At 39.5% G+C, this 12,699-nt stretch overlaps 1 protein-coding gene across 1 annotated transcript in view; it reads right to left on the bottom strand.

The window, feature by feature from the left end:
- SPATA7 (spermatogenesis associated 7) overlaps window positions 1–6,768 on the bottom strand; it is a 30,977-nt gene extending 24,209 nt beyond the window's left edge. The window contains exon 1 of the mRNA XM_015865376.2: window positions 6,487–6,768. Within this exon, the coding sequence (XP_015720862.1) occupies window positions 6,487–6,655 (169 nt within the window). The 5' untranslated portion in view covers window positions 6,656–6,768. The remainder of the gene's footprint in view (window positions 1–6,486) is intronic.
- Window positions 6,769–12,699: the final 5,931 nt, after the last annotated feature.

Here is a 12,699-nt window from a genome sequence, read left to right as displayed (position 1 = left end):
TTTTTTTTAATATCATTTCCTCAAAGACTTTATAGAAAGACATGTTGTACTAAATTTCAAGTGATTAGGATTAGCTTAAGTAAAAAATAAATAAATAAAATGAAAATGATTAACGTATGTGGATTTTTACCTAATATTTTCTTAGGACATTGTCATGTCTGAATTAACATTGTCGATTCCCACAGTTGCAAAGCACAACTTGTACCAGTTTTGAAATAGCATGAGAGTTCCACACTCAGAAAAGCCTGCCTTTACACAGCTCCAGCTCTGACATGGTGTCTTCAGGCACAACACTCCCACCCCTTCTGATGGGAGGTGCCAGGAAGGCAGAACAAAGGAAATGTGCTATCACAGATTTTTTCAGTGCTAGCCTGAAACTGTTCTTAAGGTATGATATCTTCTTTGAAGCCAAAGGGAAACATTCTTCTACACCCATTTCAATCTGCTCTTTTAAAATCTGCTTGTGGTACAATTCCCCCTAGTCTCTATTTATAATTTAAACATACATGGGCAAGCAAGACTATAAAAGTATTAGCATTCCAAGCATATAGCAAGAATTTATCAGGTTTAGAATGACTGCCTCTGTAATGATTACATACCCTGGTCAATAATGGCTTACTTTCCTATTTATGGATTACCTTTCTCTTGCAGTGTAACACCAAAGTGGTACTCACAACCTAGTTGGATAACTGTCCTGAAAATCACGACCTCCTGAAGTTACAGTGCTCACATTTTTAGAGAATGGAAGTCCTTTGAAAGAGTTAAGTGTTTGATTATAACATTTTGGTAAATAAAATATTGTCCTGATGATTAAAAAAAGGAAAATGTGTAAGCTATATATAAGCCAGAAATGTAATCTCAACAGGCACATGAAAATCTGAAGGTTTTCACTCACAGTTGCTCAAAATAACCTAAAAAACCTCCTGTATTTTCTGCATTCAGTGCCAAGTAATAATTCTAGATGACACTTGATACCATGAGATTAACAGCTATAAGGTCATCTCTAACTAATTTCTGTGTGCAAGTGTTGTAGAGGTAAATATGGGCATCTTAAAAATGCAAGGGGATGTTCTCGTAACGGCAGATGGTTCATTTCTGATAAGCTTAATGCCTCTGTCCTGAGTTAAAGAGAATCAGATCCACTCAGAAACTGTTGCTTGCACTGTCTGTAGATGGAAGTAAATCTCTATTCAGCACTAGAAGAAAAATGTGAGGATTCTGACACGTTCACTTACTTCGCATCACCAGCAGATGGCAACACGGATAAGCTGTATGGAAAGAACTATTGCATTGGCTCCTTCTGCCCTATGCAATTCATGTGTTACAGAGTCGGGAGGAAGGGGAAAGGAGGAGGGGGGGGAGGAATAATAAGTTCTCTCCTACCCCAACATCCTGCATCATTATTAAATAAGAAAGAAACGCTGTCAGAAAGTGTCAGGAGGAAGAAATATCTCATAGGCTCATCTAGTATTCCGACTGTGGGCAGAGCACACAAGCACACATACCTGTAGTGCTACATCCCACCCTCTCTGTCCCTTGCACCAAATGAAGTGGTGGAGACACTTCTGTAACACTTCCATTAAAGAGGATGTTTGAGTCTCTGTGAACCGCCTCGTCTCACAGAACTCACTGACACCTTCTTTTTACAGACAAATGCCTCAAAGATACCAATTTGACTGAAATAAGCAATGGTCAGAGCTACTGAAGCAGTAAGGAGTAAGTAAACTTTTGTTTACTTAGGATCTGGGACTGTTCATGTAGACATTCAACTGCATTTATCATTGCTACATTAAGTTCAGCTTACATTTTTACCCCATAAACCTGCAGTCTGAAATTCAAAACAGCTTTGAATTTGTTCTCTTAAATTGCTTAAGCCAGAGAAGAAAATAGAGAACCTGGTATGTGGGGAGACTTATTTTATTGTTAGTTCAAAACAACTGAAGCGAGGTAGAATGTTAGGATTCAAATGTCTCACAGGATACTTGTCTACTGACTTGAGCAGGTGTTCGTTTCAATTCAGTTTTTGTTTTCAAAGTTATTTACATAGTAGCAAAGACTAACTACAATTGAAGGCTTAGATAAGTGAAAAACAAACAAAAAAAAGAAAAGAAAAACCCAAACGAAAAATAAAGAAGGTGGGATTTTTTTAGTTATCAAACATAAACCTAACAAAACGACAACAGCAAAAATAATGGTGGGTGTTCAAGGAACAACTGGATGTTGTGTTGAGGGACATGGTTTAGTGGGAGCTATTGGTAATAGGTGAACAGTTGGACTGGATTCAGGTCTTTTCCAACTTTGCTGATTCTATAATTTCAGATCTAGAACATTAATAGATACAGAAAAGATTGCCAGTCTTTCATTACAGCATTCTCATAGGAAGGATTTAAACACATCTATTAACCTGCTGTTTTTATGCTTCAGATACAGCAAATCAAAAATACTGAAAAAAATTCAATCTAGTCACCTTTACCTTACAAAGAGTTGTTATTTAATAGACAACTCATAAAAATACAGAGACCTGAGGGGAAATATTGAGTACAGGCACCTACATGCAGGACTAGAAGCCACAAGCCCTCCACCTAACTGTATAGATTTGTGTGAGCTCTGTGTTTCTGTAAAAGCAATTTATTGATCTGAGGTTGAAACAACCCCAAGCCCTATGTAGATTTAGACCTCAGGTCTCCCCAGCTGTCCCAGTGGAACATGCCCATCACTCAGCCAAGGCCACCACCCTTTCATGTATTGGATTTTTTTGTGGCTCAAAGATTCTTGCATTCCCTGATGCACAGTGGCCTCTTGGCTGGAAAGCACCTATAATGGACTGAAACTGCAGCATTCATGTGAGATGTGACAATTTGATCTCCCAGAGGACATTCAAAATGCTATGCAAACACAATATCCACTACCCTAACTTCTAAAGGCTTTGAGCTGCTGCCTTTTCCACTACTAGTTCCTCTTCTCTTCCTTCCCAGTGCCTGAATACTCTAAAATAAAGCCAGCCAGACATCTCTGCCCAAGTGGGTAACTCCAGAAACTACACACAGAAGTGGCTTTCTGCCACAAACTTACCAGAAGCCAAGGATTCTCTATCACCCTTCCTGGCTAGTTTAGTGATCATTTCAGTGAATCCTGCTACAGATTCATTTGCTAACTCTGTACATGCTAACAGCATTCTGCAGCACTAACACTGTACACATGAACAGGAGTGTGAAATCCTAAATATATCAGGAGTGGAGGCAACTCCTTCAAGCATCTAAATCTAACGTTTCTGAAAAGGTCATATTTAAAGGAGTGAAATTTGGACCCGCTAAGTAGATTTTTACCTTTTTGGTACTATGAGAACATTTAAATCAAAATATCCATGAACTCTTCATGCTGCAAAAGTTGTCCATATGAATACAACATAGACACACAGTAAACACTAAGACTCCTACTTCTTACTCACAGCTGGGTGAAATTGCTTAACAAATTCAGGACCAGAAAGAAGAAAAGGCTGGCAGACAGTAGAGATAAACCTACAGACTCCTTTTTCAGGAAGACAGGCGGTACAATCACAAAAGGTAACATTTTCATAGTCAGCTGGTTATGGAATGCACTGATAGTGTTCAATTCTATCTGAAAAGTATGAGAGGTAAAACTGAGCCCTTCATAATGACTTAATAACATGTTACTTTTCTTCCTGTTTGTGAAAACTAAGCAAAAGACTCCTGGAACTGCTTCTGGTTTCAATTACAAAGAAAATCTCCCATGAATCCTGAGAACACAAAGTCTTAGGTGTAAAGCTGCCTTCTACAACACCACATTTAAGACTTATTTTAAAAGTAGAGAATCAACCAGAAATGAATAAATAAATAAATAAATGTGTTGTCGCTGTTTCCCAGTTTTTCTGAAGTAAAATGTGATGAATAAGGCTACAATATTCCAATTTTAAAATGAAGATCCTAATGTTCCATTTGAATTTTGCACGTGATCATTTGTGTCAGAGGCAAAATATTATGAAAGTAATTCAATGAACCATTCCCTGACACGCACACCATACATAATCTTCTAAGCCATTAATTAGATAGGTGCTATTTATATGCTTACTCTGCTGGATTACACAAAACCTCTTCTTTACATCTACTCTCAATGTGCAAGACTTGGGTCTCTCAATTCTTTACATTATCTTAACTAATAGTGTAACAGTTTCTTGCATAAATTAAAACTATTCAACAAAAATATTTCAAAATTCAAAACCTCCTGATTAAAGAAATAAAACAAAATAATAGCCTTAAAACAGGCTCTTTTGAGTCTTATTTAATGAATTCTTGAAAAATATTACAATTTTCCCCATTAGCAGGTATCACGTACAAGTCGACATGCATATATATAGAGAGAAAAACACACTCTACTCAGTTTATAGTGTACAGACACAAAAGGCCTCTTGATCTTTTTTAACTTGTGCCTACAAGGAATTCCCTCTCCATCAGTATTTTATCTTCCACTTACCCATATTTCTAACCAAAAAGGCACAGCTGGCCTTGTGCAGAACACATCAGAGAATTCTTGCTTCGTTGAGTTGCAGGTAACGTTGCAGAGTATGATCTGGAGCAACTAGGGTTAATGATTTGAATTCTGCTACTTTAGCACATACTTCATTTGAAGCATGCCAGAAACCTTCAATGAAATTGGACCTATTAGGTATTTCAGTTCTACAACAATTTTAAACTATTTCCTCAATGAAGACGGGATGAGTCATACTACGTGAATAAAAGTCACTGAGTAGACTACTTTACCAATGGGTAAATTAATGACAGGTTTAAATGACTGGCTGAGACAAGGTTTTAATTTGGTAAAAAGTTATGGTCAGCAATTAACATTTGCCACGTTCAGTTAAAACGTATCGTTATGGTTCAACCGTATGTCATTTCTTCTTTGGTCAACTTTTGAAGACTCAGAATGGTATCACTAAGTTGATTGTTGTGTATAACAACAAGAATTGTTCTGGACAGACATTATATGGACACAACTATCTCATACAGAATACAGATATTTGTTCTGCCTCTTTCACAAACTGCCTGTAAGCACGTGGAGGGCTGTTCTGCCCATTTTGCTCAGGCAAAACAATGTGATACATTCCTAAGCATTCAAACAATAGCTTAGCATTTAAAGAGATGATTATTTCCTAATTTGAATTATTTTGTATGATTTTATTTTTTTTTTTTATTGACAGTGAGGGTCATTCTTTCAAAGCTTCTGCAACCTGAATGAAATTTAGATCTTATATTTTACTTATTCTGTTTTTACAGTCAACAGATTATGATTGTTCATAAAAATACTTTGAGAATCAAGAACATGAACAGTGAAGAACATGACAGTCTGTCTTCACGCAGTGAAGGGGAATGTCTTCAACAGAAACTGCAAGAACATTATACATACATATATGGATGCAGAAGGTCCTAGTTTTTGCCCAGAAGTTCCCATGTAGTAACAGACCTCATGTTAAAACCCTACTCTGATACCAGACATCATCTGGAGCGACATCTGTCACCAACTCCAAAGACTTGATCTGACACCACAAAGATGCAATGTGAAATGTTATCTCACTAGATCTGACCTGACACAGCTGTGTACAATTTTGACTGCACAGCACTGAGTAATTCCTACCACTGTTTTATACCATTCATGCCATCAAGTTCATATCTAAAAATACTTCAGATACTTTCCAAGAGCTGGAGCTAGATCATGCTAGCATTTTTTTCATGTTTATGCCTGTTTTTATTTCGCAAATGACAAATGTCTCTATGAGTATTTGCAGGAACTGAGCACAACGGCAGCCCACAGATGATTAAATCTGGGTAAGGAATTACAGAATCATACAGAATCACAGCAGCAGAAGGGCAGCAGATCACCTGGCCCAAGCCCAATAGTGGAATTCTGCTCACACACACATAAAAACAAACAACAACGAAAAACTCCGCAGTATAAAGGACAGTTCAGAGCCGTACCAGCTTTGGAAAAGAACAAATGTTGATCCCAAAGGGCACAGAACTTCAGACTGACAACGAGGCGGCTCTTTGCCCATCCGATACCGCACTGAGACAGCAACGCTGAGCGCCGTTAAAAAACAGAATCAGCGCAACGATGCTGCCTGCAAGGCGGTCGCTTTAGCGGCCACGTTTCTAGGTTAAACCTTTAGCCCCTCACCCTCCTGGAGGCCGCTGCCGAGTCGTGGTCCCTGCGGGCAGATGCCCTAACGGCTCTGAACGGCCCAACTCAACACGAACCGGACCGGTCCCGGCCACGGCGGGGCAGGCTGCGGGCTCGGTCCCCGGCAGCACCGCCGCCATTACTACCCTGACACCCGAACAGACCCGCCCGGCACCGTCCCCACTCAACAGAGAGCCGCGCCCCAGCACCCCCCGGCTGGGAAGGCCGAGCAATGCAGTCTCGCAGCGCGCCCCAACGCCGCCAGGCCCCGCCCGCTGCCCCCCGGCCCCGCACCTTGGCTCCGCCTGCCGTCGCTCTCCATCCTCACCCCCATGCTCTTGGGAGAGCTCGACGCTCTGCTCAAGGCAGCAGCGGCTCTACGTCCGCCGCTGCCGAGCGGGGCGGGGCCCTGAGTCTGGCTCGGAGAGACGTGGCCTGGCCCGGCGGCCTCCGCTGTTTCCATGGTGTCGGGAGCGTCGCGCCGGGTGGGGCAGGGCCAGGCCGCGGCTTCGGAGGGCGGTTGTCCCCGGCCCCGGTCACAGCATGGGGTCTGCTTGCACTAACTTCCGCCTTTGGGAAGCAGCGCTGTCGGGAGCCCTCGATCCCCGAGCTGGGTCCTCTCCTGGGCCTGGGGCTCCCATCCACGTTGCGCTGCTGTCAGTTTTTTTACATTCGTTGTTGTAACTCATGTAACGTGAGCTGGATAAAGGTGAATCACTGCTGGCACAGGAATCTTTAAGCAATGTGTTACACTCCAAAGTTTTGCTTCTTCTGTGGAATCCACAGTAATTATTTAAACCTGCTTGCAACCTGACTGAAAGTAACAAAATAATTGGTACCAATGAGTGTTTTAAGCAAAATTACTCTTGTTTTTGGAAGAGAGAAGAGAAGCTGGAGTATTCCCAGTGTGTTACAGTGAAGAAATTCACTCTTTCAAAAGAACAGTTCCACAGCAGCAAATGTTGAAAAGCAGTATTTGATCGTATCATTGATGTATGTATTAATGCTGATGTGCTTGTTTCTAACTTTTTGAAGAAGTGATAGGTTTGGTTTTACATAGTCACTCCAAAAGTAGTGTCTCCTATTTATCTCCATGGAAACTACAATAGATGATACAAAGAACACAGAAACACTGGTAGAGCGAATTCTCAGCTACAAAACGCTGTTTTTCATCGCAGTCAGCAACCTTAGCTATGCATTTTTGCCAGTGATGAACAAGAGCCTTATTTCATCCTCATTTCAAACTCCCAGTAGGTCACAGAAACAGATATAGTCATGCTGGATGAAACCCTAAGTACTGCTGTATGCTTTGCGTGAAAGTAGTGCTTACCAAATAGTTCAGAAAACTTTTGAGTAGTCAACTACTGAATGTTGGATGCATAGCTGAAGTTTCTTGTTAACCCCTAGTTCTTGCTGGGTTCACACACACATTAGTTGTGTGAAGTACTCTTTGGAAATAGCCTTAGTTCTTGTTCTCCACATCATAGTGATCATTTTGACAGTCTGATACTGCTTTCTGTAAAATCATCTGTAATTCTAATTGTTTTTAAGTTTGTCTAAGAGGGGTCAGGAGAGGAAATACAAGCCTCCCTGGATCCTCATTCCAACTCATCTTCCTGATTGTTTTTTATAGTGTCTGCTCCCATGCTATGTCAACTTTCACCAACTGTTAGATGACAAAATAGCTTTCTTTTTTGTTTGTTTGTTTGTTTGTTGCTAAAACAAATCATTTAGAAGCATTTTTTTCTTTCTCTGATATCTCTTCTGGTGTGAAGACAATGATGTCATGAATAGTGTTTGATAAGTTGACTCCTCCATGCATAAAGTGCAAATCCAGAAAGCCCTGAACCCAAGTACTATTTCTCTTTCCCTTTCCCTAAAGCAGATTTTTGATTGCTTGTAAAATTAGAACTTAGGAGATAGGGCTTCAGGAAACCTTAGTTGCTGTGTCTCAGTACTTAGACTTCTTTGTAATAATTCACAGAGTTACATCAGTAACTGTGGAGGTAGGGATTGTCTTAAAGCAGTGTTGATTTCAGATACTTGATGATACTGCAGAGAATGTTAGGTGTGTGAGATCTCACTGCTGTGTGGTGTCCTGGGCAGTAGCTGTAATGTTGTGTATTGACTACAGAGATCATGCTACTGAAAAGATCTCTCGTTTTTGTTTGTTTTGTTTTTGTTGCTTTCGAATGAGCTAGACATAGCAATATCTTTATACTTTTCAAATACTTTTTGTTTCATTGTTTGAATTCAGAAATTCTGGTTCTTGAATTCCCAGTGTATCATTCTCAAAGCATAGTAACTAGGCTGCTCTTTCTGACCCTAATTATGTATTTCTCATAGTGTCCTTCCCATTGTTCATATGTTTTCTTCCACCTTGTAGATAATTACAACTCCCAAATGTGAGTGAGTGTTTTTAGAAACACTGTTCTGCTGGTTTCTAGGCAACACTGTGGGAACGTAGCAATTTCCACTATTTCCCCCTCGATCAGAAGCATCCTAGAAACACCCCAGCTCTGAAGTTTTTGACCTCCAATAGCAACATATACCAGAGCTCTATGTGTTTGTAACTGGTCTGACTCACAGGCTTTTGCTCTTTGGCTTTATTTGATCTCTAAGAGTGTATGTAATTAAAAGCTAACCCATATATATTGCAGTGTGCTCACACGTTAAGTCCTGCAACATATACTAAATAAAAATAAGCCTTAAAATAAATTTAATTGGTCATGGATTTTGATCTATCACAGTAAGTTCAAAAATAAATGAATTGCTGCAGAGACCATTGTCAAAGAAATAGCGTATTGAAAACTATAAATGTTGTCCTCTTCCAAATTGAAAACAAGAAACACAGCACTGAATGTTGTTGGCTGTCTTTCTCAGGAGGGCATTTTCCCATTTTCCTTGAAACTTTAGCATACAAAATGGTTTTAAAGTGTGCCTGCACTGGGGAGGATGGGAGCAGCAGGAGGAGTCACAGTGGAAGGTCTAGAAGGACACCTGTTCTTATGTTTGAAGGGTTTACTATCACCTACTTGCAAACTACATCTCCCCAGTTTATCATCTAGGTAGACCTTACCACTCTCTACAATTTCCTGGAAGGAGGTTGTAGCGAGGTGGAGTTTGGCCCTTTTTTCCTACATAACAGTGGCAGGATGAGAGGGAATGACTTAAAGCTGAGCCAGGGGACATTCAGATTTGCTGTGATAAAAGGAAAAAAAAATATTCTCAGAAAGAGTGGTAATTATGGCCTATTGCCATAGGCTGCCTGGGGATGTAGTAGAGCATCATCCCTGAAGCTGTTCAAGAAATGGGTAGCTGTGACACTGAGGGACATGGCTTATTGGCATGATGATGATAGGTTGGTCATGGGGCTCGATGATCTTTGTCATCTTTTCCAACCTTTGTACTTCTATGATTCTGTGACCTAATGTAGACACCTACCATTCTGCATATTTATCGTTAATAGTATTTTGCAATAAAACAGCATTTTCAAGATCTGTGTAGTGTTTATTTTTGTGGAAGAAACAAATTTGTTAGAGAAAAGGACATCAGAAAAAGGAATCAGTCCATAAGATGCTTAGCTTTTTTTGGCATGATTAGCACAGATCAGACTGGTTTCCTCTGAAAAAGACTGCCTGTCAGGTAGCACCTCCAACAGCTGGCATTTCATTTAGGACAGAGATCAATTTGTAATGACAAAAATTCTACATTCCTGGGATTTAGCCTGCTTGGTAAAATGGTTTGTTGTTTTTGTTTGTTTGTTTGTTTTTGTTTGTTTTTCTTTTTGGAGAGTCTTTGCTTGTATTTTCCTTCATGCTGTTTTCCTTACAGCTGTCTATCTCAGTAAGCCTACATATGCAGGCAGAACACATCCCCCAAACCAAATCTGCCCACTGTGCTCATACAGAAAAGCCCTGAATTCATCACACTGTGTACTGGAAAATAAGTTTTTTTTTAGTTTTTCTTGAGATTATCGCTCTCTCCATTTTGGCATCAGTGCCCTGTGTGGCTTTATCATCTGCCTGTGCCTCAGCGTGTACACCTTCCCAACACTGGCTGCTGCTCACAGCAGGCAGCTGCTGCCTTGCAGAAATCTCCAGCCTACACTTTCAGACTATTGCACACATAATCCATTCTTCTACAGTGGTCTAGATAGAAAAATGTTTCCCTGAAACATCAGAGGAAGCAGGGCTTTCTAAATACACTTAAACAGACTGCCTGAGCAGACTTTTTGCTCCTACTTGGGAAATTACTGTGTCAGGCAAAAGGAGTAGCTCACCAAGAGCTGGTGCAACGGCAAAATGGAAAGACAAGTAAAATCTAGGGTAATTTTTTAAGCATGCTTTTCTAGGAGAAATTTCTTGTCTTTTTTGGTCATTTGGTCTTTAGAGTTGTTTAAAATCATGTAGACTGCACACATTGTTACTTTCAAAATTCTGACAAGGCTGGAGACTCTTTCCCTTTCTTCATGGCAGCATGTTTAGTTGTTTTGTTATTGTTGTATGGGAACAGTAATCAGATATTTCTGTAAAGGCTAGGGCCCCACTGGGAATGATGATGCAGAAACAATTAAGAGGAGGTGATCCATGTCTTAAAACTTGAAGTTTTTAGTATGCTGTAATTTAGAATGCAGTAAGAGAGCTAATTTAAAGTAAGAGAGAATGAGATAAAGAAGATGATTGGAACTATAGGAATATATAATCACACAGTGGTTAATTGCCATACTATTTGTCACTTTTAGAAGAAAAGGTCTCCCCTGCAGTATGAATAAGTACCACCAAAACTCCCTCAGGAAGCTGCTGTGCAGATATACTCTGCACATCTATTCTTTCTCTTCTGTTTTATACAGTCTTATCGTGCATCTGCCCTCTGATACAGAAATATTTTTTAAATGTGACAGGGAAAAAAACATATAAATTTTAGATGTTATTTTAGGCTGTAATGTAAAACTCAGTAGCTGGGGTGACTCAAGTTCTGCTTGTATTTATTTTTACACTATGTCATTTTCTGTTTATCTACTGTTCCCATGAAAGTTTACAGACAAGAAGATTGTAAATGAAAAATAGCCCTTTTTTTAGTGCTGACTGCTGAGAGCTTTTCTTTTCTCATTATTTTATTTGAATGATTGGGTATTGAGAATACATACTGCAATAACTAATGGTGTAATTGGAATTTTGAGGGGAAAACTACATAAATGTCGTAACCAGTTGCCCAGAGCATAAGATGTGTTTTATTTTCTAATATTCTCTATTGTGTCACAAGGAAATACTTACTCATAGCAATTAAGAGGAAAAGGATGAAAACATATTTTTTATATTTCACTCAATAACAGAAAATTAGGACTCAAATTAGACAAATATAAATGACACAACTCTATTAAACTCAGTGAAAAGGCCAAGATGGATTGCCTATATCTACTCAGTCTACAGCAGGCAGACAGAAGAACGTCAGTGCAGCATTTGTGGGGCCCATCTACCTTGTACACAGCCATTACAGAGTGCTCGTACTTGCTTGGTATTGCATGAATCCATGCACATGCTTGAATAAATGGGATCCTGAATGCTCAAGAGAGTTCCTTTGGATTTGACAAGGTCAAGAGGAGAAATTCTCAAGGGTGGCTTTAAAACTGCCTGCAAGACAAAATACAAATATACCCTAGTTTTCCACTGTAGTTTCATATCTAACTACATGGTTTGTGACATACAATTTTTCTAGAAATAGAAATTCCCAACTGGAATAGTTTGGGGGTTTATTTTGGATTTAGAAGGTACTGTAATGGCATTGCCTCTTTGTTTACACGTACTGGAAGATGAAGATGACAGACTGAGAAAATCTCTTGCATGCTGTGTTGCATAAGTAATAGCAATTTCTGTCACTTTAACCACTTGTAACTATGTGTGAAAGAAAGCAGTGGGCAAGAGAACAACAATGATCAAATTGGAGGGTATGAAGTGTAATACATTTTGTAAGAGTATTTTTTTCTGTGGTATCATTCTGTTAATGCTAGGGAAAAAAGAACAAAATAAAAACATTTTAGGAAGAAGGACAGTAAGTACTTTCTGTTGCACTGTGTAGAACTTTGCTTCAGCTTAAAGTTATATTCCAAGGAAAAAATCTGCTACTTACTGAATTTGTGTATTCATACCGACATAGTAAGACTTCAGGAAAGTCCACATTCTGATTGAGAAAGAACCTGAATTTATATGTTTTCGAACCTGGTATAATAGCACCTTCCTCCCCATAAACACGTTATATGCATCAGATAAAAAATAAGAGGAGTTCAGTTTGATGGATGTTTCACAGACCCAGGAGTCAGGATGTTCTCAGTCTGTTTACAGTCTGTCAGTGACTTGTGTGACCTTGTGTACACCCTGAGTCAGGTACCTGAGTAGACTGCTGTCTAAATCATCTTAACATGATTCATAGCTTGTAGTAAAATGTAGACACTTAGTTAGCTCACTTGTCTCCATATTTGGAATGAGATTTCTGCACTTTACATCTTAT

The sequence above is a fragment of the Coturnix japonica genome, chromosome 5 (genome assembly GCF_001577835.2).
Source record: "Coturnix japonica isolate 7356 chromosome 5, Coturnix japonica 2.1, whole genome shotgun sequence".
Taxonomy (NCBI): Eukaryota; Metazoa; Chordata; class Aves; order Galliformes; family Phasianidae; genus Coturnix; species Coturnix japonica.
Note: the sequence above shows the minus strand (reverse complement) of the source record. Positions and strands in the feature narration are given on the sequence as shown.